The following is a 26,481-nucleotide window of genomic DNA, read 5'->3' as shown; positions in this document are numbered from 1 at the left end:
GTGATCCTGGGAGAATCTGAATGATAGTCCTGGTTCCCCTCAATGCTCAACCCTACTTGCTAGTCAAAGATCATCTACTGCATAAGTCAGGTGTGCGCTGGATGCACTGCAAACATCACTAGTGAAAGATCTTTTATTTCCCAAGTCATTCTTTTTGGGTCTTTTTTCTCTCCTCAGCGACAAAGCCGACATTGTTCCCGGCTACGACTTTATGGTGAACTCTGTGTGGCCCGAGATGATCAAAGGAATCGAGGAGAGGTTGGCTTATCTCTTCAACCCCGGAAATCCTGATGTTTTTTTTGAGGTACAAATTCACTTTTATATTTGTTGCTTTTCATCGTCTCACCTTAAGTGTGTGTGTATTGTCCGTCTGTTTCAAGCGTTACAGCATGAGCACAGAGTTTGTGCGCACGTTTGAGCGTCAGTGCAGCTCCCAGGCCAGCGTGAGGAGGCTCAGAGTGCATCCTTCCTACATCAGCTTCCACAACAAATGGAACCTGCCCGTCTACTTTCAACTGCGGTGCGTTTTTCTTCTAAATGAGATCAATGTGTGTACAGCAGAGCAGTGCGAACCCTTGGTTGCGTGTTTATTTGCTACGTGGTCGTCGAATGTTAGCCGCTTGTACATAAAGGTTGCACAACACAAAGCTGCATCCGTTATGGTCAAAGTCCATCATTTCCAATAAGCACAGTGTTGCTTCATGTCGCTGATAGCACATTGATTGTTTTGTCCTTTTGCAGGTACAAGGAAATAGCAGGCAGTCTGGAGAACGCCATCAGTGATGGCCTAGAAGCCGCCCCAGGTTTGCATGTACGTTTTTAAGCATCAAGCACAGTAGCTAACTTGCGCGTGTGTGTGTGTGTGTGTGTGTTTGATGATGTCCAGCCGGCAGCGTATACCACCTACAAGTGTCTGTGGTGCTGTGGTCCTGCCTCGTCAGGTGCTGGTCCGACAAAGTCTACCTGCCGCCCCTAGCGCACCGCTTCTGGAAGCTGACGCTGCAGCTGTACTCACGATACGGAAACTTTTTGAACGAGGTAACAGACTTGATCGCCAGTCATCGTTTATATTGTTGTGATGACCCGCCGGTTCTTGTGAGCAGGTGCTGACCAAGACTCCGACCCACAACGCGAGCAAAGAGCCCACCAGGCCCCTCCCCAGCTCAGCCTCATCCACCTCCAGCAGGACGTCCATGGAGGAGACGGGCAGCGAGAGCGGAAGCCCCGCCTCCTTGTCCACCAAACATCTGGTCCACATCGCGGCGGACGTGCAGAAACTACAAGAGCAGGTAAGTACACCTAATGGTCGTTTCATTAGGTACACCCATGGCCGGCCGCTACTGTACATATGCTTCCAAAAGGGATCAAATAGCAGTTTATTCCATTGTCTTTCATTCATTCGACAAACATATCACCCAATTTACATGCTTAACAAATTACAAATAAATACCCCAAGATTCTAAGATACTCTCTAAATACCGTACCTCAAAGTCAATTCCTGTAATAAGTCAATAAATAATAATAGTTGAAAGTCATAAATACAGCAATCGACATCCAATTGAAATCACACAGCATTAAATATATACAAAAAGTAAATAAAATAAATAAAAACTAGCTAAAATAACTTGAAACAAAAATAAACTAATTATATTGAAGGTGAATGTTTTCCCCGATGTATTTATTTATTTTTGGCGCCCTTATCATTTGGTTGTAGTCATCTCTCGCCACTTGATGGTTTGAAAACCACGTTTTTCAAACATTCATTAGCTCATTCAATACCAAAGATGTAGTTATACGTTTTTATAAACACCAACGGCCGATCACAACAACATTTAAAACGATTTCTTTTACGTTATTTTTGCACGAGGCAAAAAGAGGTGATGACGCAACTCTCCACTAATGCATGACACTTTTAAGCCATAAAAATGGCCACAAGGTGGCAAAAGTGCATTTGATAAGAACTCGGCAGGGAACACATGGAAAAATCACACATGACAGGAAGGAGGAAGTCAGAGAGCGTGCAGAAGGTTACACATGGTAGGGGAATTTGAACGCATGCGCACACACACGCACACACAAAATTGTAAATAGTCCATGGTGTTATATTTGTAAATAAATTATTTTGATGTAAAACAACCCATGTTTTTGTTGTTGATGTTGCGGTATAGTTGTCGTATTGCTTCTTCCTTCTCCTTTTGGACATGTGGAACTGTGAAAGGATGATTCATGAGATGTATTCCATTATAACCTTCATGCATGATCAAATAAAACTAAACCAAATATCCTTGGACTAAATAAAGCATTTTCAAGCATAAAATGATGAAATGAAGTAAAATACAAATACAAGTGATACAAGTGATTAAAGGACGGTGGTGAACTGCATTGTGCACTGGCCACTAGGTGTCACTAGTAAACTCAGCAGACGTGATCACCATCAACAATGATTGCAGGTTTGAATAAGCACAATTTCAGACAGATAACTTTCTGCTTCTCAAGACTGACCTGATACTGATAACTGCTAACTTGTTTATCTATTTAAAAAAAAAAAAGGATTTAGCTGTAACTGTAGTTTGTGCACATGTGGCGGTAAGAAGGACTGGAACAAATAAGGAGTTGGCCAACTGTACCTATTGATTTGTCCTAATGAAGTATCATGACATTACTACCGTACTACCACATCAATACTATCAGGAGAACCAGAGTACAGAGCGGAGGGAGCTGCCTGACATGGCCCAGCGAGGTGCACTGTATTCGGGCACGCGCTCCGAGCAGCAGGTGTGACGCCACGGAGGTCTCTGGCAAACCTTTAGCACTTTTCAAACGCCGCAGCAGAACAAGCCCCAGGCGTGGTAGCGATGTGCTTGATGTTTTGGTTTTTTTTCTTCCCCTCATCGCGGAGCATTTGGTACATCTAGCATGCGAACGTTTGTTTACAAGGGAGCTCAGGGGACGTCACCCCTGCTTAATACGGGTAATCTTGCCTCATTGGAGCATTGTTTTTTACATTATCGGTTGTCTGAGCTATTTTTAAGGTTATGGGATTTATCTATACGATATCATAATTCCCTCATATTTGCCTGATAATTATCATGCTCCCATCCCATCATCATCATAACTCGGGCTACTGTTGTGGCTAAAACTCAACTCTGAATCCCCAACGTCACTCCCTCATTTATTGCAGCACACACAAACATGAGTCTTTTCTGTGATTATATTAACGATATTGGGTAACATGAGTGTAAAGTTGACTATAGGGGTGTTATTTCATGTTTAGACGACTCTAACAATGTTAAAAACACACTTAGAAGGTGGTAAACGGGTTTTCTATGCTCTAACCCGGGATGTCCCGATCCGACCTTCAGGATCGGGATTGGCTGCCAGTTTTGAAGATCGGATAATATCGGGCATCTTTTACTGGATTAGGGTCCTAACTCACAGAGGTTTGTTACGACATGCTGTGTGATACAAAAGTACACTCAGCATTTTGGTTGCATTATTTTGAGTGCTATGAAGAGCTATTTTCATGTCATGACTAGATTGAGCAGAATAAAAGAATTAATTAAGAATTTCTGATTTTTGTAACGAGCTCCTCTTGTGTCGTAGCTACCAGAACTGTCAGAGATGGTCAGACGGCGATTTGACGACATCGGCTTCACAAACTTTGCCATTGTGGAAGGTAAACATTGACTGGTTTTCACTATTTTATTCCCCCCAAAGTTGTTTGAAGTAACATTTAAAATCTTCCAAGTGTAAAAAGAAGAGAACCATGTCCTCACCCTTTGAGAACACATAAGAGAGTGATACTGTCACCTCCTGGTGTTTTTAGGTATTGTGTAACTCATAAGGCCCTTTCTATTTCCACTTCGATGGATGTCATCACATTGTATTGTCTTTGCCATCACTGGTGTCCTCCTGTGGTGGCGTCACACAAAAAAACCAAAACACACTCGTGGAGATGCTCACTGAGCTGAAGTCTAACGAGGTCGTGGACCCTTGTTGGGGTGTTTACTGTTTAGTGGTTCCTCTGTGCCTTTGAGCTTCATTTTGTTTTATTTCATTTTGAGCTTGAGCTTTTATCTTGAAAGGCGCTTGAAAAGGTGTGCAAATGAACCCTGAGTGTTGTCGTCCACTAGAGGCACTAGCGGACTCCAAGGCGCACCTGTCCGCCAGCATCCCCGCCCTCAGCGCACGCATGACCCAACACCTCAGCGAGCGCAGCTGCCGCTTCCTCAAGAGCGCGTCTGAGGTGCCTCGACTCTACCGCAGGACCAATAAGGTCAGTCCGTGTTCGGTGTCTGATATTTGGACTACAGCACAAGGCTCCTGTTGGTCAGCATGTCGTCTTCTGAGGACAGGAGGCGCCCGTGCGAGCATCAGCGTACGTGGACAACGCCTTGCAGCCGCTACATCAGCTGCTGGCCGACTCCACGGGCCTGGTCGACCCGGCTACGGCACAAGAGTGGCTGAGAGTGACGCTTTCAGAGTGCACGCAAAGGTGAGCTCATATTGCAAGGAGGCTATGAGAATTATTAGGAACGCTTCGGAAGCAGCGACACAAGTTAAACGATCAAAATGTACACAACTGGAAAATGAAAACGACAGCAACAAAAAAGAAAATATATAAAATAAAAAATATTGATATTTAAATATTAACAAAATCATTTAATGTAAAAACTAATTTTAAAAGGATATAATATAAATATTTCATTCATTAATATTATGATATAAACATTTGTTTGATTTTTTTCTTTAGATTTTTGGTTTTACTTATTGTAGAGATTTGACCTATGTTATTATTTAGTGTGTTAAATGTATTGTCTTAATTCATAATATTGACATATTTTATCTATCTATATGTATATCTATGTATATCTATATATATCTATATATATCTATATATCTATATCTATATATATCTATATATATATATATATATATATATATATATTAATCTACACATATTTAATAAGGTTTATAAATCAACAAAATGATAACTAAATCAACTTGTTTTTTAAGGTTTATGAATTTAAAAAATATATATAAATAGAAGAAATCGTATATTCTTTCTGTAATAAGGTGTAGAAATAAGTAAAAATAATATGAATATGTAAGGTTTTCTTTTTTTTTTAGGTTTTAGGTTTTTTTTCTTCAATAAAATTGAGAAATAAATACTTAACATGTATTTGGTTTTGTTTAGTAAGTTTTAGATATAAATGAGTACAAATTAAATAGAAGAGATTGTATTATTGTTCAATAAGTTTTATAAATAAATGCATGCAAATAAAATAAATACATTAGATTTTTCTTTTTTTTTAGTAAGACTTAAAATGAGGTGAGCTATTATTTTTCCACAATTATACACATCAGAAAATATTTTGAAATGTGATATTATTTAAGAGCATAGAAAATAATGCTCTGATGTCATCCCCAGCCACTAGGGGGCATATTTGCGTGATATCTGGGAGCTGCTATGATCTGCTGTGATGTACTTACCATCACTTCTCATCCTCTGTTCAGTTCCTTCGTGGTTTCAGAAGGAAATAAATCTGAAGACTTAGCTGCACGTGTTTGTTGCTCAGGTACTACGAGACCATCTCTGAGGTTCTGAGTTCGGTGAGAAAGATGGAGGAGAGCCTGAAGCGGCTGAAGCAAGCCAGGAAAGGCGCCAACGCCTCAACCAGCGCGGCCGGCGCCAACGGCGGCCCGACGGACGACAGCAAGATCCGACTGCAGCTGGCTCTGGATGTGGAGTACCTGGGGGAACAGGTGGGTGGCGCCACACGAGGAGAAAATGTCACTCATCAAATGCTGACTGGTGTGTTTTTTCTTTTTTTTCTCTCAGATCCACAAAATGGGTTTGGAGCCGGCAGACATCTCCATGTTCTCCATGCTGATGGAGCTGGTGAAAGAGGCCAGAGACCTCGTGGAACACCACCAGTAAACCAAAAAAGAAACAACCTCACAGAGATGGAACGCCATCACCATGTGACTAGACGGGATGTGGAATGTTTTTCACTCACTGACTCCAAACTACACTGTAAAGAATGAATGTCATACAAATTACAGCATTGTTGTCCATATTTCATCAGCATATTATTATAAACTTGGTGTGCAGAGGATCTTTTTTTTTTAATAAATAAATGGTATCAATGTTGTCTCCGGTACTCCGGTTTCCTCCCACATCCCAAAAACATGCATGTTAGCTTCATTGGAGGCTCTACATTGTCCATAGCTATGAATGTGAGTGTGAATGGTTGTTTGTCTATATGTGCCCTGCCATTGGCTGGCCACCAGTCCATGGTGTACCCCGCCCGTCGTCGGAAGTCAGCTGGGATAGGCTCCAGCATGCCCCCGCGACCCTAAAAAGAGGAGAAGCGGTATAGAAAATGGATGGATGGATGGTATCAATATGTAGAATTAATGGCTCCTTGGTCAACACTGCATTCATATCTACTCTTTCATTCATGGACAATTTTTCGATTTCATTTCAAAGTTTCGTAGCTTTTTAAAAAAGCTATTTTTTAAAATACATTTTCAACACTGTCCATATTTTTTATGTTACTAATATTTTAATGTGATAAATTGAAGATGCTGCATTTTGTGGTCTATATACTATATATATAATGAAATAAAACACGTTATTGTATATAGATCAGTATTAATAACTGAAATACAGTTATGTCAAAATTATAATCAACTATAATTATTAGGGCTGCTCCGGTCACGATCATGAGTTAAATCGGCCGACACTGATCACATAGATCACATAGGTCACCAACGTTTTTTCTTGTGAGAACTACTTTTAGGAAACGAAAATGGTGAAGAGCTACTCATTTTTCTAACATTTATTTTCCTAGCTTATTTCAACCCAAACAAGGACCAATCAGCGGGAGTTTCATGAATCGACCAATGAGCGGACAGGATGCTAATCAGTACGCTCTCGCCAGTAAACATGTATTAATACTTGCCGTGTCAGATATCCCGGAGCTATTGACATTTATAAAAAAAAAAAAAAAAAGAATATACAGATATAAAGAAAAAAAGCAGCGGCATGGGAACTCATTGGCGCCAGAGTTAACATATCAGATAAGTTTACATTCATTTACACAGACATTTATGTAAGTTTATCTTCTATGCTATCAAGAGCCGTTACTAGCAAGAGTACTCGATCAACACCCGCCGCTTTTCCTCCTCTGAACTACTTTGTTACACACAAATTTACTCCACATCTGACAACCAATCTAACCCGTACAATTCGCTCTTGATGTGAGCGCGTCGCCCGCGAAGGGAATAATGATGTGTCGGTCGCGAACGAATCGGCTCTAAGAGCCGGCTCTTTGAAATGAACGCCAGGAAACGGTTCGTGTCGTTGGGAGCCAAGACCTTTATTTCAGTTAAAGGCGAATGTCATTGGTCAAGATGTGTGGTGAAGTCCCTGTGCCCACACTGAGCAGGGGGAGGGCAGAGTTAAACACACTGTGGTGCTCTTAGAGCCAATTCGTTCGTGAGAAATTTGCATGAAGAGATTTGACCTATTTTATATATTTTGTTATAAAGCAAGCATCGTCATATACCGATACTGTGGTATTTTCATGGAGATCGGCCGATACTGAGCAGTGACCGATCGATCAGAGCACCCCTTATAATACCTCGCCTGTCACCCGAAGTCAGCTGGGATAGGCTCCAGCATGCCCTCGTGACCCTAAAAGAGGAGAAGCGGTATAGAAAATGGATGGATGTTGTAAAACTTATGACCGGTAGTGTACAGTGTTCCCTCGCTCCATCTTTACATTTTGCAGGATTTTCTTAGTGCTTTTGAAATGATTTTTATTCATTACAGTGTATGAACGCTGATACAGGCCGAGCCTGGCCCTTTAAGAAGAATTGCATTGTTGGAAGTTGAGTGTCTCTCTTCCCTCGCCTGCACCGCCCATTGTTTTCTGCATCCTGATTGGCTGTAGACCATTGTCAATCAATCGCCTTCGTCGCCCTGCGTGTCTCCTGTGTCATCGCTAGCTTGCTTGCTAGCTTGTAAATGAATCTCCGGTTCGAAGGAATGCAGGAATATGTTTTAACAAGGATACAAAAATGCTACAGGACAGCGGAACGGTGCCAGGATGAAAAAGGCACGGTCACCGGAGAAAAAATACACGTGAGTGACTTAATAATTCCTTGTGTCATACCTGTAGGTTGATCATTAAAATTAAAAAACAGGTTTGAACTTCTTTGAGTGTTTAAACGAGAGAAATGTGATAAAATGTTAATGCCTGTCTGAGATAAATGAGGGAACACTGGATGTATAAAATAATATTAAAGGGTGAATATGTAAAATATTAACAGTGGCTATATAAATATATTTAAAAAATAATATAAATACAAAATAAATGAATCATTGTGTCATATGTTGAGACATGCTGTGTTATTCAGACGCTTCCATTTGACCAAATGTTGACTTGTACCAGGCGCTCAGCGGCAAGACTTGTCATAGTAACACATCATACTTGTACTTTGGGCCTGTTTGGATGTTTCCTTAAAAAAAAGACATCAAGCAGCATGTGTGTTTTCATGTTTCAGTATCATTAGGTATTCTTTTCTTTTAAGAATGTATTTAGTCATTATTTTCCACTACTGTGTGCTTTGAAACTTTCAAACAATGTGACCACGTTTAGGTTGACTGCGGAACAAACGTTTTATTGCGGAAACTGCTCGTTGTCATAAAGCAAAAATCAAGTCTTTAGTTGGAATGTACGAGAAAAGCGTGTAAGAGCTACGAGGACAAACACTGTACAGTACACACATACGCTGTAGGACAGTTGACAAAGACAACGACAACAAGAAGAATGATAAAGACCTTTTTCATAAATACTGACAATGATGCTAAGAGTGAGAAGTGGAGGACTCTTCTTCACAGTGTTGGGTTGGTGATCTTTCCCAACATGAGCATAGCGTGAGAATCTCCCTCCATCACAGAAAAGAAGAAAGGTTTGTTAATGGACACTTTCACAGCAACGCCCGCCTCCTCCTCCTCGTCCTGGGACACTGCTCCTTCCTCCGACATCTCAAAGGACACCACGTTGACCGCCTGAAGGACACGGAAGACTTCAATACGTGACTTCAACAAACACGTAATAATGCCACGTGTTACCTTATCGATGTTTAAGGTTCGAGTGTTGGCCAGTTGGCTGAATTCAGCCTGCGAGCCCAAAAGTCTGGATTCCACTTCTGGATCCATGTTGCGTAAGAGATCACGCACGTCGTTCGCTGAAGATGCGGAGAACCTTGGCAGGGACAACTCCAACAACCTGGATGAAGACAGTCAGTCAAGCTCACGTCACCCCACAAGTCATCCACAGGATCTTTGTCTAGCATTGTTGCCGTCCCTTCTTAAAACCACCTCTTGTCAAATAGAAGATCTTCGATTAGTTTTGTTTTCTGCTGTAGGGTCTAATAAGAACACCAGCAGAGTGCTCTTGTCATATTGAGGATCTCTGACCTACTTGCGGTAGGTCCTTAAAAAGGGCAGAGTATTCCTGTCATATAAAGGATCTTTGACTCACATTGTTACAGTGGCTTCCTAAAAACAGCAGAGCTCTTCCGTCAGCGCTGCTTTTAATAGAGGATCTTTGACTACAGCATGTGTATTTATTTTGCAGATCATTAAAAAAAAAAAGAGACGCACAGCGCTCCTGTTATATAGAGGATCTTAGACTAGTGTATTTTTTTTTGCAGTAGGTCATTTTAAAAAAGATGTGCAGCGCTCCTGTAAATATAGGATCTTTGATTACAGCGTGTGCATTTGTTTTGCAGTAGGTCATTAAAAAAAAGACACAGTGCTTCTGTTATATAGAGGATCTTTGACTAGAGTGTGTGTATTTTTTTTGCAGTATCATTAAAAAAAAAATATGCACAGCACTCCTGTTAATAGATGATCTTTGAATAGGTGTTGAACAAAAAAAAAACAGACATCTCCTGTCACGAGCGTTTTTGCTGTTGGTCCTTAAAAACAACAGAATGTCGTATTTCTTCTGCCAATGTCTGAGAAAGTACTTTGAAAGAATAAATGACGACGGTACCCAATAAGAGCTCCGCGACTGTCCTGAGATGGCTTTTGAAAAATAAAAACATTTTTGTGGCTAGATAACTCCACCACGTTTCCATAGATCAGCAGAGAGCCGGACAGACAGTCAGAAATAGATCTAGATAGAGTAGATATAGAGCCAGGGAGCGTCTCACCCCTGGTGGAGGTTGCGGTACCAGGAGGAGATGACGTCGGTGCGTAGCCTAGCTTCTATGTCGTGTAGGCTGGCGCCGTCGTGAGGAAGCACCACCAACATGTAGGCGTGCTTGCTCAGAGACAGTTTGACCACCGTGCAGCGTCTCATCTTGCAAGAAAACACACGCAGACGTGTTACGAGGCCGAGCGATGGGCTGTACAAGCTGCTGCTGAAGGCACCTTGTCATCGTAGTAGTGGTAGAGACCAGTGTGGGTCATCACTGGCGTCATCACCGTGGTCGTCTCGTCTACCAAAAACTCCTGCAAGGACGTCTTCTCTGGTCGGAAGGTCGACTTCCAGTTGCCTGCAGAGACACTCATTCATTCATTCATTCATTCATTCAGGTGGCGCTTTTGGAAAGAAAGACCACATTTAAGTCCTGAGTGAAGAGAAGACAAAGGAAGAAACAAACCGTGGAAGTTGAAGGACGTGACAAACAGGAGGTTGAAGTTGACGTCCACATCTCCGAAGGCGTCTTTCACTTTCCCGCCGGACGTCTTCTCCACAAAAGCGTTGATCAGCTGCTCCAGCTCCTCGTCCTTGGAGAATTCCACGCCGCGGACGAAAAAGGAGTCGGTGAAGTCGCTGGCGCCCTGAACCACGTCCTGGGACAGGCGAACGTGTGGCCGGGTGAAGAGCCACACTTGGGTAGTGATCTCGTCTTCGGGCCCGTCGTCCACCGGGGAGTTGATGCGGTGAAGCGTCTTCAGGACCTTCCGTCCGTCCACCAGGGAGACGCAATCTTCTCGGTCGGTGCCGCTGCTCAAGCCCAGAAGATCCTGGGGGGGGAACAATTCTTCACTTCAGTCACACGTTTCTCCCTGATGACAAACAATGACAGCTTCCCAAAAATAACAGCTGCCTGAAATATAAACATCAAACTATTGTTTTTTATTCTAAAAATATCATTTCAAAAGCTGTGTAACGCCACTAGTTGTTTTTATTCAGGGGAAAAAAGTTACAAACTTTTTACTTGAACTACTTTAACCTGCAATTCCGCTTTTTTCCTGAAAATAAATTCAACTTTTAACCCCCATTTTTCAGAAAAAAAGTTACTGTAACACCACTTTTCTTCAGATTTTTTCTAAACTGAAACTCCACTTTTTTGCTGGAAAAAAAAGTAGCTACTTTTTAATGTATTTTTTATTTTTTACTGTAACCATTTTTTTTTCTCCAAAACTGCACTTTTTTTCTGAAAAAAAAGTAACTACTTTTTTTGGATTTTTTTTGTTTTCTACTGTAACATTTTGTTAGGAAAAAAATGTAAACAAACTATAATTTCAGCAAAGAGGAGTTGAGGAATAAAAAAGTCATTCTGTTAATTAAAAAAATGTAAAAAGCTCCACTTTTTTCTGTAAAAAAACAACAATGTGCAACTGCATTTCATTTTAAGAATAAAAAAACATTTTTTCTTCTTTTTTTGTTTACAAATACACAATTGTAGACACCAACACATCACGTACATTCTATTGTTTAGCACTGTTAAAGCACACTATTGGCTCGAATGAATGAATGAATTTCAGTAGCAATGCACCAAAGCACCAAAGGTGAGCACTCGTGCTGCATGCTATGAATCGGGAAAAGCTGCGCCACCTTTGGTCACGAGGAACAAATGTGCTGTTTTTTGTTAATTCAAGGAACAGAGGCGACAACGCTTGTCACTAATATTCATCGAAGACCAAAGTCACCAAAGTCCAAACCTGGAAGGAGCGGGCCGTCTTCTTGGACGCCCCCAGGTCAAAGGTGACGAGGGAGCCGTAGGTGCTGACTGGCGAGAAGAGCGTGTTGGCTCCTCGCCGCTTGCCGCTGAGCGCCTGGTACATCCTCAGACCCAGCGAGTTCAACAGCTCGGCCAACACCGCCGTCCTCTGCGTCACGTCCTGCGTCCGGTTGTCCCGCTCGGACGGATCCCGCTCGTCCGGCGTCAGGACCGCCATGTTGACGGGATCCTTAGAAACGGTGTCCACGGGCTTGGCGGTGCGGTTCTGGAGGGTCTCGCAACTGACGTTGTCGGCGGCGAAGAGATTGAAGGGGTGGATGTAGACGCGGTTGGCTCGGCCTCCTGAGAGGTAGCAGCACAGGAGGAGGAGGAGGAGGACCAGAGGAGAACGCTGCATTTTAAAGGAGTCCATGCTAGAGGGGACACAGGAAGACACACATGAACACACGCCACTCGGGAAGCGAGTCTTTCCCCCACAATCTGGCTGGATCTGGTTTTGGCAGCCATGGATCGATGGTTCTTTGTGCTCGCTGAAAGAGAGCAGCCAGCCGTCGCCCTCGGCAACGAGCCTCGCTTTGACAATGAAGCGCATTTCTTGGCGCTCTGGATCTCCCAAAGCTACAAGCTAGGAAAGCTAAGTTCAAATGCTCTCTTCAAAGACTTGGAACGTATTTGGTCAGTGATTGACGCTGCAAGTTCCTCCTTATTTGCCAAAGGTATTTACATTCCATGCACGTCATAAAGGTCCCCGTCACACTTCTTCACAAAGACGTTTTCGTTAGAAAACCAAAAAATCTAATTAAACAATAGCATCAAATTACATTCACACATTTATTCTTATGTGCTACTTTTCCCAGGTTAAGACGATAAAGAAATGTCAATAAAAATACATAAATAAATAAAAATGCATTTGATTAAAAATCTATTTTTAACATTTACAGTTCAGCCCAAGATGATTCATACTTGGCTGAATTCTAATTTGGAGTTACTTCATTTTGAAGTAGAATTTGTGTTTTGTTAGCAGGCCTCTTGGATATGTAACGCTTGTAAAAACAATATTTCATAAACTGGTGGAAGAAAAGAAACATTGCTAAAAAATTAAAGCCTGGCAAAATTATGAAAAACATAACTATCATAATTCTACATATACTGTACATGTGTGATTTCTTCCATGGCATTTTTAACATATTTACACGTAAACCCTACCTTACCCGACTTAAAGACTTTGTGTTACGTTATTTCCATTTTTCATAATTCATTTGATATTTTGACAAAGGTTCCATGTCCTGTAACATCTTGACCTTAGGGTCTGCGTAGGCTCTCAGTCGTACAGGAGTTGTCCATCGAGGGAAAGGCTTCTTGAGACGTCATCTGTACTTCTGTGAAGAAGGTGTCGGACGTTTCGCTCCTCATCCAAAGAGTTCAGTTCGCTGACGAAGCTCTTCGGATGACGAGCGAAACGTCCGACACCTTCTTCACAGAAGTACAGATGACGTCTCAAGAAGCCTTTCCCTCGATCTTGATCTTAGAAATAAATGACAAATGAACCAAATCAATCCATGAAGTTGTGCTGTGTTTAAGTGTTCTTCAGAGGGTTGGCAGGCTCCTGATCAATGAATCAAAGAGCATATTGACTGGCTGACTTTTGTGCATGCGCACTGATAATCGTCCACAAAGAAGAATTTGGGTGAATGTTCTTTTTGTGCAAGAAAAACCAAAAACAAAAAGAGGACTTTAGCCTTTGGGATGAGCAAACAGCCCGAGACATGGCCTCGGTCTTTCAGCAAAGCGCACAAATGTTCTTCAACGGCCACTCATCAACCCCACGGCTCCAAAATGACCTCCGATATCTTTTGTCAAGATGATGTGACGTGTGAAACACCAGGATCGCAGGCTAAGTATGGTGATAAGGTTTGGTCTTACCGTGCGTGGGCTGCTGCAGAATGAAGCTCCAGCTGCTCTTCTCCTGGACTTTAAAGGCCGCCTGTGAGCTGCTGGTTACTGATTAACACCTCTGACTCAGAGCCTGATCAATGCTTCTGATGGAGGCCAAGAACTAAGCCCTCCCAATGTCCCCCCGACGTGTTGACTTTAGGAGGCACATCCTGAAAGGGGGGTGGGGGGCTGACAGAAGCGGTGTCCACAATAGGAATGGGAAGTGGGAGGTGGGAGGTGCCGGAAGGGTGCTTTCAGTGAAATGTTGCACAGATGTTTGTTTGGGACGTGGGAATCGTGTTCTCGAAAAACAAACATGAATCACTGAAGGGGTGGAAATGGAAACGTTTATGCTGATGGAGAGGATGTTTATTTCCATTGCAGCAACATGGAGGTTCTTCTTTCAACATGTGGAAGAACCATACACAGCCACAACGTGATGGTAGCTCCTCCTCATGCTGGCCACACTGCTGTGGGACGGCATTCCACCAGTCCAGTATGAGATGTAGCAAGACAGCCAACGTGGTCATGTGGGTCAGTCTAGCATAAAGTGTGGCCCATTCTTTTCCAATGGAAAGGCTTTCATCAGGACAACGTTTATGGACAAAGATCCTTTTTGCAGCAGAGAAATGATCACACATTTTATTTTCCACACATATCATATAATAAAATAGTTGCTTATCAGCTTGTCAATTGTCCTGGGAAAAGGGCAAATAGGTCGCAAATGTCCTTGACAGAAACACAGGTACGGCGCTCGTGTCAGATTGTATGATGATACTCGTTTTACGGATCAGTCAAACAAAGTTACCTTGATAAATTACAGCTGCAGCTTCTCCATAAAGCCATAAAAGTTAACAAGTGAAACAAATACTGCGACACTTGCACAACATTTCATCATCCGTACGTGCAGTAAAGTCAGTAACTTAAACGTAATAAACGCCATACGACTCCAACCACTAAATACAAACTAAAATAAATACAAACTAAATACATGTTTGGTGTAACAAAATGGTTAGTATACAATACGGATGCTCCCATCAGGTTTTTATGCTGCCGATATGGATTTTCAGCATATGACTGCTGTTACGGGCCACACCTGGCCCTTTGAGAAGAATTGCATTGTGGGAAGCCGAGTGTCTATCTCTTCCCTTTCTCGTCTGTCTGCAGCGCCTATTTTTTTTTTTGCACCCTGATTGGCTGTAGACCTTTGTCAATCAATCTCCTTCATGCCGCCCTGCATGTCTCCTGTGTCATTGATTGCTAGCTTGCTAGCTTGTAAATGAATTTTCGGTTTGAAGGACTGCAGCAGTATGTTTTAACAAGGACACAAAAGCGCTACAGTACAGTGGAACAGCGCCAGGACGAAAAGGCACGGTCACAGGAGTGAAATATACGTGAGTGGTTTAATCATTTCTAGTGTCTGACCTGTAGATGGATCATTGAAATTCAAACATTTAAACTTCTTTGAGTGTGTTTAAACAAGAGAGAAATGTGATAAAATGTTAATGCCTGTCTGAGAAAAGTGTATCAAGTGTATGGTGAAGGCTTTTACATCCTTAAAACATTCATTAACAATCATTGGTACAAAAAATATGTTGGCTACTTCACGGATTTCACTTATTACGGGCTACTTTGGGAACCTAACCCCCGCGATAAAAGAGGGAACACTGTAAATGTTGAAATGTACTATTAGCTACATCAGGGGTCACCAATGTTCTTTCTTGTGAGCGCTACTTCTACAAAATGAAAATGGCCAAGAGCTCCTCATTTTTCAGCCAACAAAGCCACCATGCTTGTTTTACCAGAACAGGAGCAAAATGCTGGTATCCACAACTCACATTTTGCATTTCTTGCTAGTGTTCTCACTTTATTAACTGAATGACAAGCAGGCTAGCAGGCGCCTCATGTGGTCATGGCCGAGAGGGGGCTCACGGTGCCCCCCGGGCTATATGAAATGAACGGGTAACCAAAACATTTAGACAAAAACATATTTCACTTACCTTTGCACAATCACCGGTGGAACTTAGAGGATCAGGCGCCTTCTTTAAGGAGACTTCGGATGCGACAGCAGCTCGATGGCTCCAGCAGGACCCCCAGGCAGGCAGCAAACCCCGTGTCCTCCACCGCCATCCAGTCCGATGAATCCATGATTTTTTTAAATACAATGTCATAAAATATCATATATTAATTCATATATCAAAGGTGTTTCATGATGATCTTTATGTTTTCTAAGGAGTAGGGGGCACACGACGTCCAGTCAGATGTCTGAAGGGGTACGCCACTGTGAAAAGTTTTGGGTCATACTTCCAGAAAAAACACAAGTTAACTGCATCCACCGCAGCACAATCAGTATAGCTTCTATGTTGTGTGCTTAAAACACCTCAACCCAATCTTCTGCTCCCTCTTTTATGACAGCTCAGCAAGTGTGTGTTTCTCAGGCACCATCATTAAGATGTCCTGTTTCGGGGAGGTTTATGGCGCACTAAAGGTGGCATTGGGATTATATAAACGCTCCGCTTCTTCTTGGGAAGCAACTTGGAAGTCTGTGAGCCAGAGTCACCATGCAGACACTCTGGGTTCTTTGCGTGGTGGTGGTGGTGGTGTCACACGGTGCGCTAGGTATCGTCAATAAGATTGTGACTCGTGTCTTAAAATTGTTTTAGAAAAGCACTGATTGTTGTTCTGTTCCGGTATGATCCATCAGGTGACGGCCAGCCCGGTGATGCTGCGTTATGGATGACTGCAGGTACATACACTCATCATGGGCCTGGTGCACTTGAACCGTTCTTTTTCAGGGTGGAATGATGATTATCATGCCAAACATGGTGCTGGCAAGCGTGACTCACTTCTTGCGATTGACTGCAGCTGGTCGTTTCTCTTTGGCAAGGCTGTGTTCTTAAAGATTCTAGGTTGGATAAGAGAACTTCATGCCCGGGATGAGTGCATGGAAGTCCTTCTTTAAGACATGTTGTCAACGCTGCTCAGCAATGAATTGAATATTTGCTGACATCTCTTCCACCTGTGCCGTCCAGCTCAGCCCTCCTGTCGCTACAACTGCGGCCGGCACATGGGAAGCTGCTCCTGCTACAGCTCTTGCGAGTATTATGGCAACTGCTGCCGTGACTACTACAGTGAGTATGAGCGCGAGACAGAACCTGCACATTTGAGGATGCTGTGCAACACTGTCATTCTCCCATTCAGATTACTGCCAAAGCACGACCCAGCGTCCATCCACCTCAAGTAATGGCAAAATCTACCATTCTTATGGTAACTACTACCCAGTTTGCTAAGATTCCTCCACCTGTGTCATCCAGCTCAGCCCTCCTGTCGCTACAACTGCGGCCGACACATGGGAAGCTGCTCCTGCTCCAGCTCTTGCCAGTACTACGGCAACTGTTGCCGTGACTACTACAGTCAGTGTGACGTCCCAATAACAACTCAAGACACTGTTGCACAACATCCTCGCTGCTTGCAATTCCTGTCATTCTTTTGTTTCAGATTACTGCCAAAGCACCACTCGGCGACCATGGACCTCAGGTACCGCCAAAATCGATCATTCTTACAGTAAAAAGTCACCAATTTGCTGAGACTCCTCCACCTGCGTCGTCCAGCTCAGCCCTCATGTCGCTACAGCTGCGGCGGGCACATGGGAAGCTGCTCCTGCTACAGCTCCTGCCAGTACTATGGCGACTGTTGCTACGACTACCACTGTGAGTACGACATCTCTATTGTTACTATTAGACATAAAAAGTGAGATTTGCTAATATGGTATTTAGTTTGTTTTTTCTATAACAGCACAATGCTCAAGCACGACAGACATGCCCACCACAGGTGTGATCTTTTGCGTAAAAACAAGCTCCAGATGACCTCCTACCTCAAATGACTACCATGTAAATACAGTAAATGTGTTGGCTTTCAGGAGAGCCTTGCGGAGGTTCCATGTTTGGCTCGGGTACCTTCTCCAGTCCCAACCACCCCGGCTACTACCAAAACAACGCCTACTGTGTGTGGCATATCAGATCTTCGCACGACCAGAGAGTCTTCCTGGAATTCCCATACCTGCGGTATTCTACTTCACAAAGTTCAACGTATGGCTGGATGGACAGAGAGCTTCCATAACGTGTTTCACCATCTGTGGACAGACTGGAGAACTGCTGCAGCTGCGACTACGTGTCGGTCTACGACGGTCCGTCCGTCAACTCGCAGTTCCTGGGAAAACTGTGCCACAACGACTCGAATGTCTTCTACTCCACCTCCAACCACATGACCGTAGTATTCCAGGCCGACAGCTCAGGGGTCGAGAGAGGATTCCGAGCGGAGTTCAACAGCGCTCTACCGCAGAACTCAGGTAACACTCCGTCACCTTCAGCTTCCTCGGCAAGGCGCTTGTGGTCTTGGAGGTGTGTTCGGGCTCCTTGTCATGGTGAAAACCCGCCCCAACGTCACAGCATGTGTTATGTTTCCTCATAATATTACATCATTCTTGTAAAATCACATTTTCTCCTTAAATTACAACTTTTTTCTCTTCATGTTTTGACTCTTGTGAAATGACTGCTGATTTTTCTATTTTTGACATTGTTGGTTTGTTGTTCCATGAAATGTTTAGAATGTGCCACGGGGCACGCTGATATGTGTTCTGGCATACAAGCTTGTCACTGACTACTCTTACGTGCCTACCTACCTCTTCCCAGGTAAAGTCAACTGTTCTTCGGAGGACATGACCATCGCCATCGGCAGGAAATATCTCAACTCGCTGGGCTACGACGGCCACAGTCTCTACCTCAACGACCAGTACTGCAGGCCCACCGTTTACACAAACGACGTGGTCTTCAGTTTCGGTGTCAACAGTTGTGGCACCAGTCGAAAGGTACGGGACAACGTGGCGCCAACAATATGCTGCGCTGTGCTGACACAAAGAAGTGTACGTTTCAGTTTGAGAATGGCAGAGTGGTGTACGCCAACACGGTTCGCGCCTACACGTCCAGCTTCGGCGACATCACTCGCATGGCCAACTTGAAAATCAACGTGGTTTGTCGGATGGATCAAGACTCAGTGGCGCAGTTTATGTACCTGGCCCAGAATCACGACAACACCAGCATCACAGGGACGGGCAAGTTCAACACTTCGGTGGACTTCTACACGCACAGCAACTTCTACTATAAGGTAGAACACCTTCACGCTTTGACAGAGACAATTCTTATTAAAAGTCTTGACTTTGACTCGCTCCTCAACCAGGTGACAGAGTTCCCATACAAGGTGTCTCTCAACCAAGACCTGTACGTCCAGGTGGACCTGGGGGGCGGAGACAGCTCCCTGGTCATTTTCCTGGACACCTGCGTGGCCTCACCGTCATCTTATGATTTCCACACTACAACCTACTACCTGGTCCGTAACGGGTAAGCCAGCAGAACCGACGGTGGTCCTTAAGACTACACAAACTGACTCCTGTTGCGCCTGAAAGCAATATTTGTCTTCTACTGTACTCGCCATCCAAAGGTTGTCAAATTTCTTTCATGCTACACTAACTAGCCTTACTGAAACACTGCTGTATGCTGCCCCCTAGTGTTTTGGAGTGTGGAACATGAAGCACAATTCAAAGACCATATGGACCCCCAATACCAGACTGTAAACCTTAGAAGGGTCGCCTTATATTCAGAGCCTAGAAATGCACAGTCATCCATCGCTATATTGCGGTTCGAACATCGCTCCCTCACTCTTTCACGGTTTCTCAAACATTTATAAATAAATAATAAACACGGGTTACTGTTGCAGCCATAGCCCACAACGAGCTAAAACTCAACTCTGAACCCCTGACGTCACTTCCTGTCTGAGTCTGCTCCTATACAAGGTAAGCTGTCTTAAGTGACTCATATTCTCTGATTATGTCTACTATATTGGCTCTTAGGAAAGTACATGGGTGTTATTTCATGTCTAATGTCGTATTTACAAGATTGTAAACAGGTTTTCTATTCCATAATTACAAAAAATTCCGTTAAAAAAAAGGAATCTTATTTACTTCACAAAAACTCAGTTATCACGGTCAAGTCTGAAACCAATTAACTGTGATAAACGAGGGATTACTGTATATATAGCAGCCAACAGGTGGTGCCGAACAGCTTCTCCCCAAAGGAGCTTATCTTCCTGCCACTCACACGCACTGGCGATCTGGTGTTTGACATTTTTGGTGTAAAATTACAACTTCAACCTAGTTTTTCCCAAAACCAGTTATCCTTTTTCTCCTGCCACGCACTAATGTGGCTTTTTTTGCTACATAAAATGGCGGTTGTTACCCTGATGAAATACATCTTAGTACAGCCATCCCTCGTTCATCACGGTTCATTGGTTCCAGGCCCAACTGCGATAAATTAATTTTAAGTAGGAGTCCTTATTTATACATATTTATATATATTTTCGTAGTTGGAGCATAGAAAAACTGTTTACGACCTTCTACATACGGTTTTTGTAAATATTAGAGCTCTCTAGACAGACAAAAACACCCCTATAGTCACCTTAACACTCCTATTAGCAAATAAGTAGATAGAATCAGATCAAACAAGCCATTTAAGACATACGTAAATAAGACTTGTGCTTATGTGTTTCAATAAATGTCTTCCGGATGTGGCGACAGGAAGTGGCAGTGGAGCTTCAGAGTTGAGTTTTAGCTGGAGTACGACCACAACCGCACCCTGTGTTATTATGATGATGATGACGATTATTGTGCCTGCTGTGAAATAATTCAAACCAGCAGTAATTGTTGTTGCGTGTTACTAGTGACACCTAGTGGCCAGACTGTAGACTGTAGTTCATCAACATCCTTCAATCCCTGAAACTGTACTCGTAGTTTAATGTACTCATTTTTAGACTTGAAAATGCTTAATTTAGGGCAAGAATATGTCGGAATTCGTGTGTCGGAACATATGAATATGGCGGACTTAGCAATTTTGGGGCCTAAGGCGAACACAGCCAGGGGCCGTCTTCATATGTTCTATTTTACTTTTATGTTCTTTTAACACAAAAAAGCAGGCAAGGCAGCCTCAAAGGCCCCTGCCAATATACAACCTTGCTCTGAGTTCATTTAATTAATACATTTTGCATTTTAAGTGGCTTCACACTTTGCTTCTCACAAAGGCGCATTACCACCGCCATCATGGAACAATCTGTTATAGCGTGGGAGGAGGGGGGTAGATCATATGAATTTAGCTTTTTCCTTTTTGTTCTGTTGTGTGTTTAGTATACTAACATAATTCTACATGAATACGAAGCGTATGGCTGCTGCTGGCAGTGGTGGCCCTCGCCCATGCTGGTTGGGGGCCTCAGGCAATTGCCTGTTTCTCATAAGATGATGCGTTTATCCTAGCATTAACATAAGAAGGGTCGTCTTATGTTTTGGTCAATATGGTCTTTAAGTTACTCACCTGTGTTCTCGTGCAGGTGTCCCGTAGACAACACCTATCGGACCCTCGTCAGTGGCACCCGCCGCTACGCTCGCTTCTCATTCAAGGCCTTCCAGTTCCTGCGAAGCGCTGAGAAGGTCTACTTCCAGTGTAAGGTCCTTATTTGTCGAGACAACGACTGGAACTCTCGCTGCCGTCGGGGCTGCCTCAGACGCAAGGCCAGAGACGCGAGCGCCAAACACGAGAGCCAGACTCTGGTCCTGGGACCCGTCCAGCTCTTAGGTGTGTGTAGGCGACTGGTGTTGATGCCAGGAGATCAGTAGCGGAGTACAGAAACAAAGTAATGCTTGTCCTTTCTTGTCCTCAGAGCCTGGCAAAAAGAAAGAGGAGGCTGCAACAGAGGATGCAGTTTAACGTCCATCATTTTCAGCTCATTTGAATCATTCTATAATAACTCACATACTCACCTTTTCTCTTCTTGACCACAATACCTGATTAAAAGCTGCATCAAAGACAATCCCAGCATTTTCTTCACTACTTGTAGTTAGAAAACACTTTACTTCTTATAAATTAACCAAATCAATTCCAGACATTGTTTAGCATCCCAAAGGATGGAAGGACTCTGACAGTGACAACATAAGGCATTCATTCAAGGCAAGTAACTACACACGTTGCTTAGCAACAGACAACAGTACCAGTACCCGACACATAGGACAACCTTGCTAATGTAGCAGACTTACTGCAACACGATTCTGACAACAAACATTGATCCAACCACTTGGAATACAATATGCAGTACCTATTCAGAAAAGGATAGGCAGGACAATAAATAAGCTGCAAGGCCATGGGTACGGTATTCTGTTTGTAAAGTGACTTCATACAATACCAAAAAGTACAGTGCGTTAAAACCATTCGTTTCCTGGGCCTCGTTGAGAAGTGTGCAAGCGGTACACAAACTTTGTTAAACTCTACTGACAGACATACTGTACGTTTGGCCAGGTTTTTACTCTCAAGGGTCCGTAGCAGCATTCACGGGGGAGGATTTTGGCAAAATAAAGGCCTCCACAGATAAAGTAAAGAGCGTTTCTTTGCTATGGTTTACAATTTCTTCACTCACAAGATTAAAAATGTCAGGCACTGCAAAGAAATACTTGTAAAACCACATAACCTTCTAACAATGCTGTGTTAACGAGGCGACCTTCTAGATTGAGCTCCACAAAAGATGAGGAGACATTTCTAAAAAAACAAAAAAACAAAAACAAAAACAAAAAAAAACAACAACCCCTTCTGGTTGTTGTGTTTGAATGATACAAAGAAGTCTTAGGGCCACACTAAAAAGAAGCGACGAGTTTAGAAGAGAATACAATACAATGCAGCGTTTCCCCTAGGACTTTTTTGAAGCTGTGGTGGTGGGCTGCATGGGAGGGACAAAGGCTTTTTTCATTATGACAATCATTTTTATTCATCTGCATTGTTTATTAACTTATTTATTTAACTTTTTTCCAACAACCAGAATATGAACCGAGAACATTGCAAAACGTTATTTCATGGCAAAGTTGCTGAGAGCACTTAAAACTCTCCTCCTGTTTTATGTGACTGCCAACATGGCTGGCAAACAGGCTTCTCACACGAAGTCAGCTGGGATAGGCTCCAGCATACCCCCGCGACCCTACTTAGGATAAGCGGCATAGTATGGCTGGATGGTGACTGCCAACATTTAAAGTGTACTTTATTGACAAAGCACATTTTCACTCAGTGTGCTCATTAGATACAGACATCATGACTAAACAGAAAACTTTTTTAAATACTACGAGATGAAGCAAATATTCTTTGGTGAACTACTCAACATCAGCTGGTGGTTTACTGCTAGCATACCAGCTACCTGTTGAAGACCCCCGTGATAGTGTCGCTATCTTAAAGCTGGACACACTACATGTTTTATGTTGAACAACTTAGACACACATCTAGTTTTTTTGAAGACAAGCCATAAGTATTAGGAGCAAGGTTGTTAAGTGTTGCTTAAAACAAGAGACACAAGTTAGCATGGACCCTATGAGTGTGATAGCCACTTGTAGCTCGCCGGTGGGATAAAAATAAGCTCGCTAGCTATCGCCAGAGAGGCAATGAGAGCCAAGCAAAATGTGTAAACAAAGACGCCAGAAAGTCCAATGAGATTGAAACATGAGCGATCACACACGCTTGCATAGTTAAGCTTAGCCTGTGACGAGCTGTCGTCAACTGACTGAAACATTTTACGTATTATTTTTCATTCTCACGGTAATAAGGAACAAAGTGCGCTCTTCAGGTCGCACATGCGCAAGTGCCAACACGGCAGACAGGTCATTCTGGGGGATGATTATCAAATTAAGCGCAGTGAAACATTTTTATGATATTTTAATTTTTTTTCAAACTAATTGTGGTCAACATGTGCGTAAAGAACAAGCTACGCATGTAATGTATCTATATAGCAAATACAACATATCACTTAACATTGTTTTCAAGTTAAAAACACCCATCATTTTTAAAGTGTGGCCACTTTTATTTTGCCGTGGCGGTGCGCCACGTTCAATTACATGTAGCATACAATACCTTTTATTGGCACAAGTGTACAATGGGATTTAAAGCTCATTGCTCATTTAATCCTGAAGGAAAATTCTGACGTGAACGCGCCAAAACTGACTAATTCATGTTGTCATCGGATTTTGCCTTTTATGCTTCAAATGTTATTATGCTAAAGTAAAAAATCCTCAATAGTGGGACTAATAGTACTTTTTTTAATATTTAGTTCTTCTTCTTTCTCTTAATATTATGAGGTTTTCTGTTATAAATTGCAACTTTTTTCACATAAAATTATAAATTTATCCGAGTAAAAGTACATTTTTTTCAGAATATTCAGACGTTTTTGTTGAAATATTGCAACTTATTTTTATTCTTGTAATATTGTGCCTTTTTTGTAAAATGTAAACTTCTTGCAGATTCTTTGTAAAGTGGCCTTAAGACTCCGTTGTAGGCTTCTTCACGTACCACCAATGCCAGTGAAAAACAGGCACCGACCAGAGACAAGGATCCATCCGGTTGGTGATGTCTTCCAGAAAGGCTACAAGCTACATCAAGGCAATGAAAAGAGACTAATAAATAAAGTTCCTATGAAGTTAGTGGAACAAAAGCTGTTTTGCAGGTCACTTGTGCTGCCCGCGAGCAAAGTGGCAGGCAAAGTCGTACTTGCTCTTGCACTTGTGGCCGCAGATGTTGCACTGGAATGGGTTCTCGTAACCATGGCAGCCCATGTGAATGGTGTAGAGGATGTTGTCCGGAAAGTAGATGTCACAGTGCTGGCATTGATGGAGTGTGTGTGGGTCTTGCAGGGGGGCGGACTGGCCGGGAGCAGGGGTGCTAGGTTGGCTGTTGGAGACACCAGGGGTACTAGTGCGACCACTGTGCTCGCTGCAGGGTCCTCCCGTGGGGCTGCAGTTGCTGTGCGGGGGAGCGCGGGGCTCCGGGGTGATCGGGGACGAGGAGGAGGTGTGTGCTGCGCTGGCCACGGGGGCGGTGGCAGAAAGGGGCTGCTGGATAAGGAGGGGCTTCTCATCGACGATGGAGTCTGCTCCAGGAGACGCTGAAGGAAGGCTGCCACACTGGCCTGCCAAGACGGACAGCTGGTTCAGGGGGTTATCCATGATGAGGTCTGGATGATGGTGGTCTGGGTTCTTGGAGAGACCCTCCTCACCTGCTTGACTCAGATCATCATAAGTCTCCTGCCGCAAGCGAGGCAGCTCATGGGCGCAGTCGTTGACAGTGTCAACCCTGGGGGTCACCGCAGAAGAAGGACAGGAGGTGAGGAGGAGGCGGCGGCCATAGCTCAGGGAGCTCGCCTTTTTCTGCAGGACGCTCAGCATCTTCTTATGCGAGAGCGAGCGGGCATCCTTCTTCGGGACGAGTTTGTGGCGCCGACGACGATGGTGTGACAGGTTGCTACGGTCGCTGCAGCGGAAGGAGCACAGCTCACACTTGTACGGCTTCTCGCCTGTGTGGGACCTCATGTGGGCCTCTAGGTGGCGCTCATAGGCCGAGGCAAATGGGCAGATGTGGCAGCGGTGTGGTTTCTCTCCTATTTGAATGAGGAATCAGTCTTATCATACTGCTACTCTTGTATTATGACTGCTGTATGGAATGCTGCTACAGCAGAGCTAGTGGGGGCCTGAAGTTATGAAATGAAACCGTGAACACTTACCTGTGTGCATCCGAATGTGCTCTATGAGTCGCGCTGTGCCTCGGGTAGCGTAGTTGCAGTAGAGACACTTGAGCTTGCCATCAAAGGTTCTCTCAAAACCATCCACCAAGATGCCCGAACTGTCCTCCAGAGACATGTCCACTGTGGGGTGATCCAGCCCATTCTGACCGCAGTCTGCACATGGAAAGACACAAAATACTGTGCTTTAAGTACTGTATGCATCACACTGGAATAAACAGCATCAGACTAGACAGAAATATGAATATTACCAGCAGGTAGTTCATCTGCCTCTTTGACGCCGCTGACAGAGCCTGATATCATGTTGACATGCTGGGTCTGCTGGCTCAGATACTCCTGGAAATCCTTCACAAAGTCCAGCGTGTCTGGCTTTTCCTCACCCATTGAAAGAAAGGGATGGATATATCCTACTGCAATACATTATAATAAGAATACTGTTGTAAATACAACAAACATGTATGGTAAGCAGCCACAATAATACGTCAAGGACTGAAGTATCTGTGTATGTTCATATACTTACATCTTCGAGGTTGAGGAAAATCCTTTTTTGGTGTGCTGTAGCTATCCTGAAGCAATGACAAAAATCCAATAAGACTATGAAACAAGTCAGACAATGCTACACGTCCATTGTCGTCGCCATTCGCTACGTTAGCTTTACAGCTAACGCTGGCTTCGGAATAAAAACATTTGTCAACAGAAGCGCCGGTTTCTACTTGACAACGCCATTATTCTCCTCCCTCGCGTTCTTTTGTTCAAATAAATGTCACAATGTATTTTTGTCGCGCATCCTACCGAAAGCCACACGAAGAGATGGGATGCTATATCAAAACAAGACAGAGTGGAGGGGTGAAAGTTCACAGTGTGTGCATCAAAAATAATTAACCGAGCGTCATACAAGGAGACGCAAAG

At 43.4% G+C, this 26,481-nt stretch overlaps 4 protein-coding genes across 12 annotated transcripts in view; 2 read left to right on the top strand and 2 right to left on the bottom strand.

Moving 5' to 3' along the window:
* The window catches only part of cog2 (component of oligomeric golgi complex 2), a 37,200-nt gene extending 31,045 nt beyond the window's left edge, over positions 1–6,155 (top strand). For all 9 annotated transcript variants that reach the window (XM_054797969.1, XM_054797975.1, XM_054797972.1 and 6 more), the window contains 10 exons: positions 178–304; positions 381–520; positions 742–803; positions 887–1,038; positions 1,104–1,289; positions 3,604–3,676; positions 4,134–4,276; positions 4,356–4,495; positions 5,580–5,766; positions 5,843–6,155. In XM_054797969.1, the coding sequence (XP_054653944.1) occupies positions 178–304; positions 381–520; positions 742–803; positions 887–1,038; positions 1,104–1,289; positions 3,604–3,676; positions 4,134–4,276; positions 4,356–4,495; positions 5,580–5,766; positions 5,843–5,941 (1,309 nt within the window). In that variant the 3' untranslated portion in view covers positions 5,942–6,155. The remainder of the gene's footprint in view (positions 1–177; positions 305–380; positions 521–741; positions 804–886; positions 1,039–1,103; positions 1,290–3,603; positions 3,677–4,133; positions 4,277–4,355; positions 4,496–5,579; positions 5,767–5,842) is intronic.
* Positions 6,156–8,664: 2,509 nt separating this feature from the next.
* On the bottom strand, positions 8,665–14,061 carry agt (angiotensinogen). The gene is made up of 7 exons (XM_054797982.1): positions 13,918–14,061; positions 11,975–12,407; positions 10,687–11,053; positions 10,454–10,578; positions 10,234–10,382; positions 9,146–9,302; positions 8,665–9,082 (listed from the first exon to the last, which is right to left on the bottom strand). The coding sequence occupies exons 2-7, from the start codon at positions 12,404–12,406 to the stop codon at positions 8,906–8,908; spliced, it is 1,407 nt and encodes a 468-aa protein (XP_054653957.1). The 5' UTR covers position 12,407; positions 13,918–14,061; the 3' UTR covers positions 8,665–8,905.
* Positions 13,389–21,971, top strand: LOC129193623 (deleted in malignant brain tumors 1 protein-like). Its single transcript, XM_054797978.1, has 14 exons — positions 13,389–16,675; positions 16,962–17,060; positions 17,131–17,169; positions 17,244–17,342; positions 17,428–17,466; positions 17,541–17,639; positions 17,725–17,760; positions 17,849–17,993; positions 18,072–18,277; positions 18,621–18,796; positions 18,862–19,092; positions 19,165–19,325; positions 21,361–21,605; positions 21,691–21,971. The coding sequence occupies exons 1-14, from the start codon at positions 16,666–16,668 to the stop codon at positions 21,735–21,737; spliced, it is 1,632 nt and encodes a 543-aa protein (XP_054653953.1). The 5' UTR covers positions 13,389–16,665; the 3' UTR covers positions 21,738–21,971.
* On the bottom strand, positions 16,041–26,419 carry ikzf5 (IKAROS family zinc finger 5). Its single transcript, XM_054797983.1, has 5 exons — positions 26,365–26,419; positions 26,093–26,138; positions 25,824–25,982; positions 25,555–25,728; positions 16,041–25,431 (listed from the first exon to the last, which is right to left on the bottom strand). Exons 3-5 carry the CDS (start codon positions 25,954–25,956, stop codon positions 24,503–24,505), a joined length of 1,236 nt encoding a protein of 411 aa, XP_054653958.1. The 5' UTR covers positions 25,957–25,982; positions 26,093–26,138; positions 26,365–26,419; the 3' UTR covers positions 16,041–24,502.
* Positions 26,420–26,481: the final 62 nt, after the last annotated feature.

This window comes from Dunckerocampus dactyliophorus, chromosome 14, assembly GCF_027744805.1.
Source record: "Dunckerocampus dactyliophorus isolate RoL2022-P2 chromosome 14, RoL_Ddac_1.1, whole genome shotgun sequence".
Lineage (NCBI taxonomy): Eukaryota > Metazoa > Chordata > Actinopteri > Syngnathiformes > Syngnathidae > Dunckerocampus > Dunckerocampus dactyliophorus.
The sequence above is the reverse complement of the archived record's forward strand: the minus strand, read 5'-3'. Positions and strand labels throughout refer to the sequence as shown.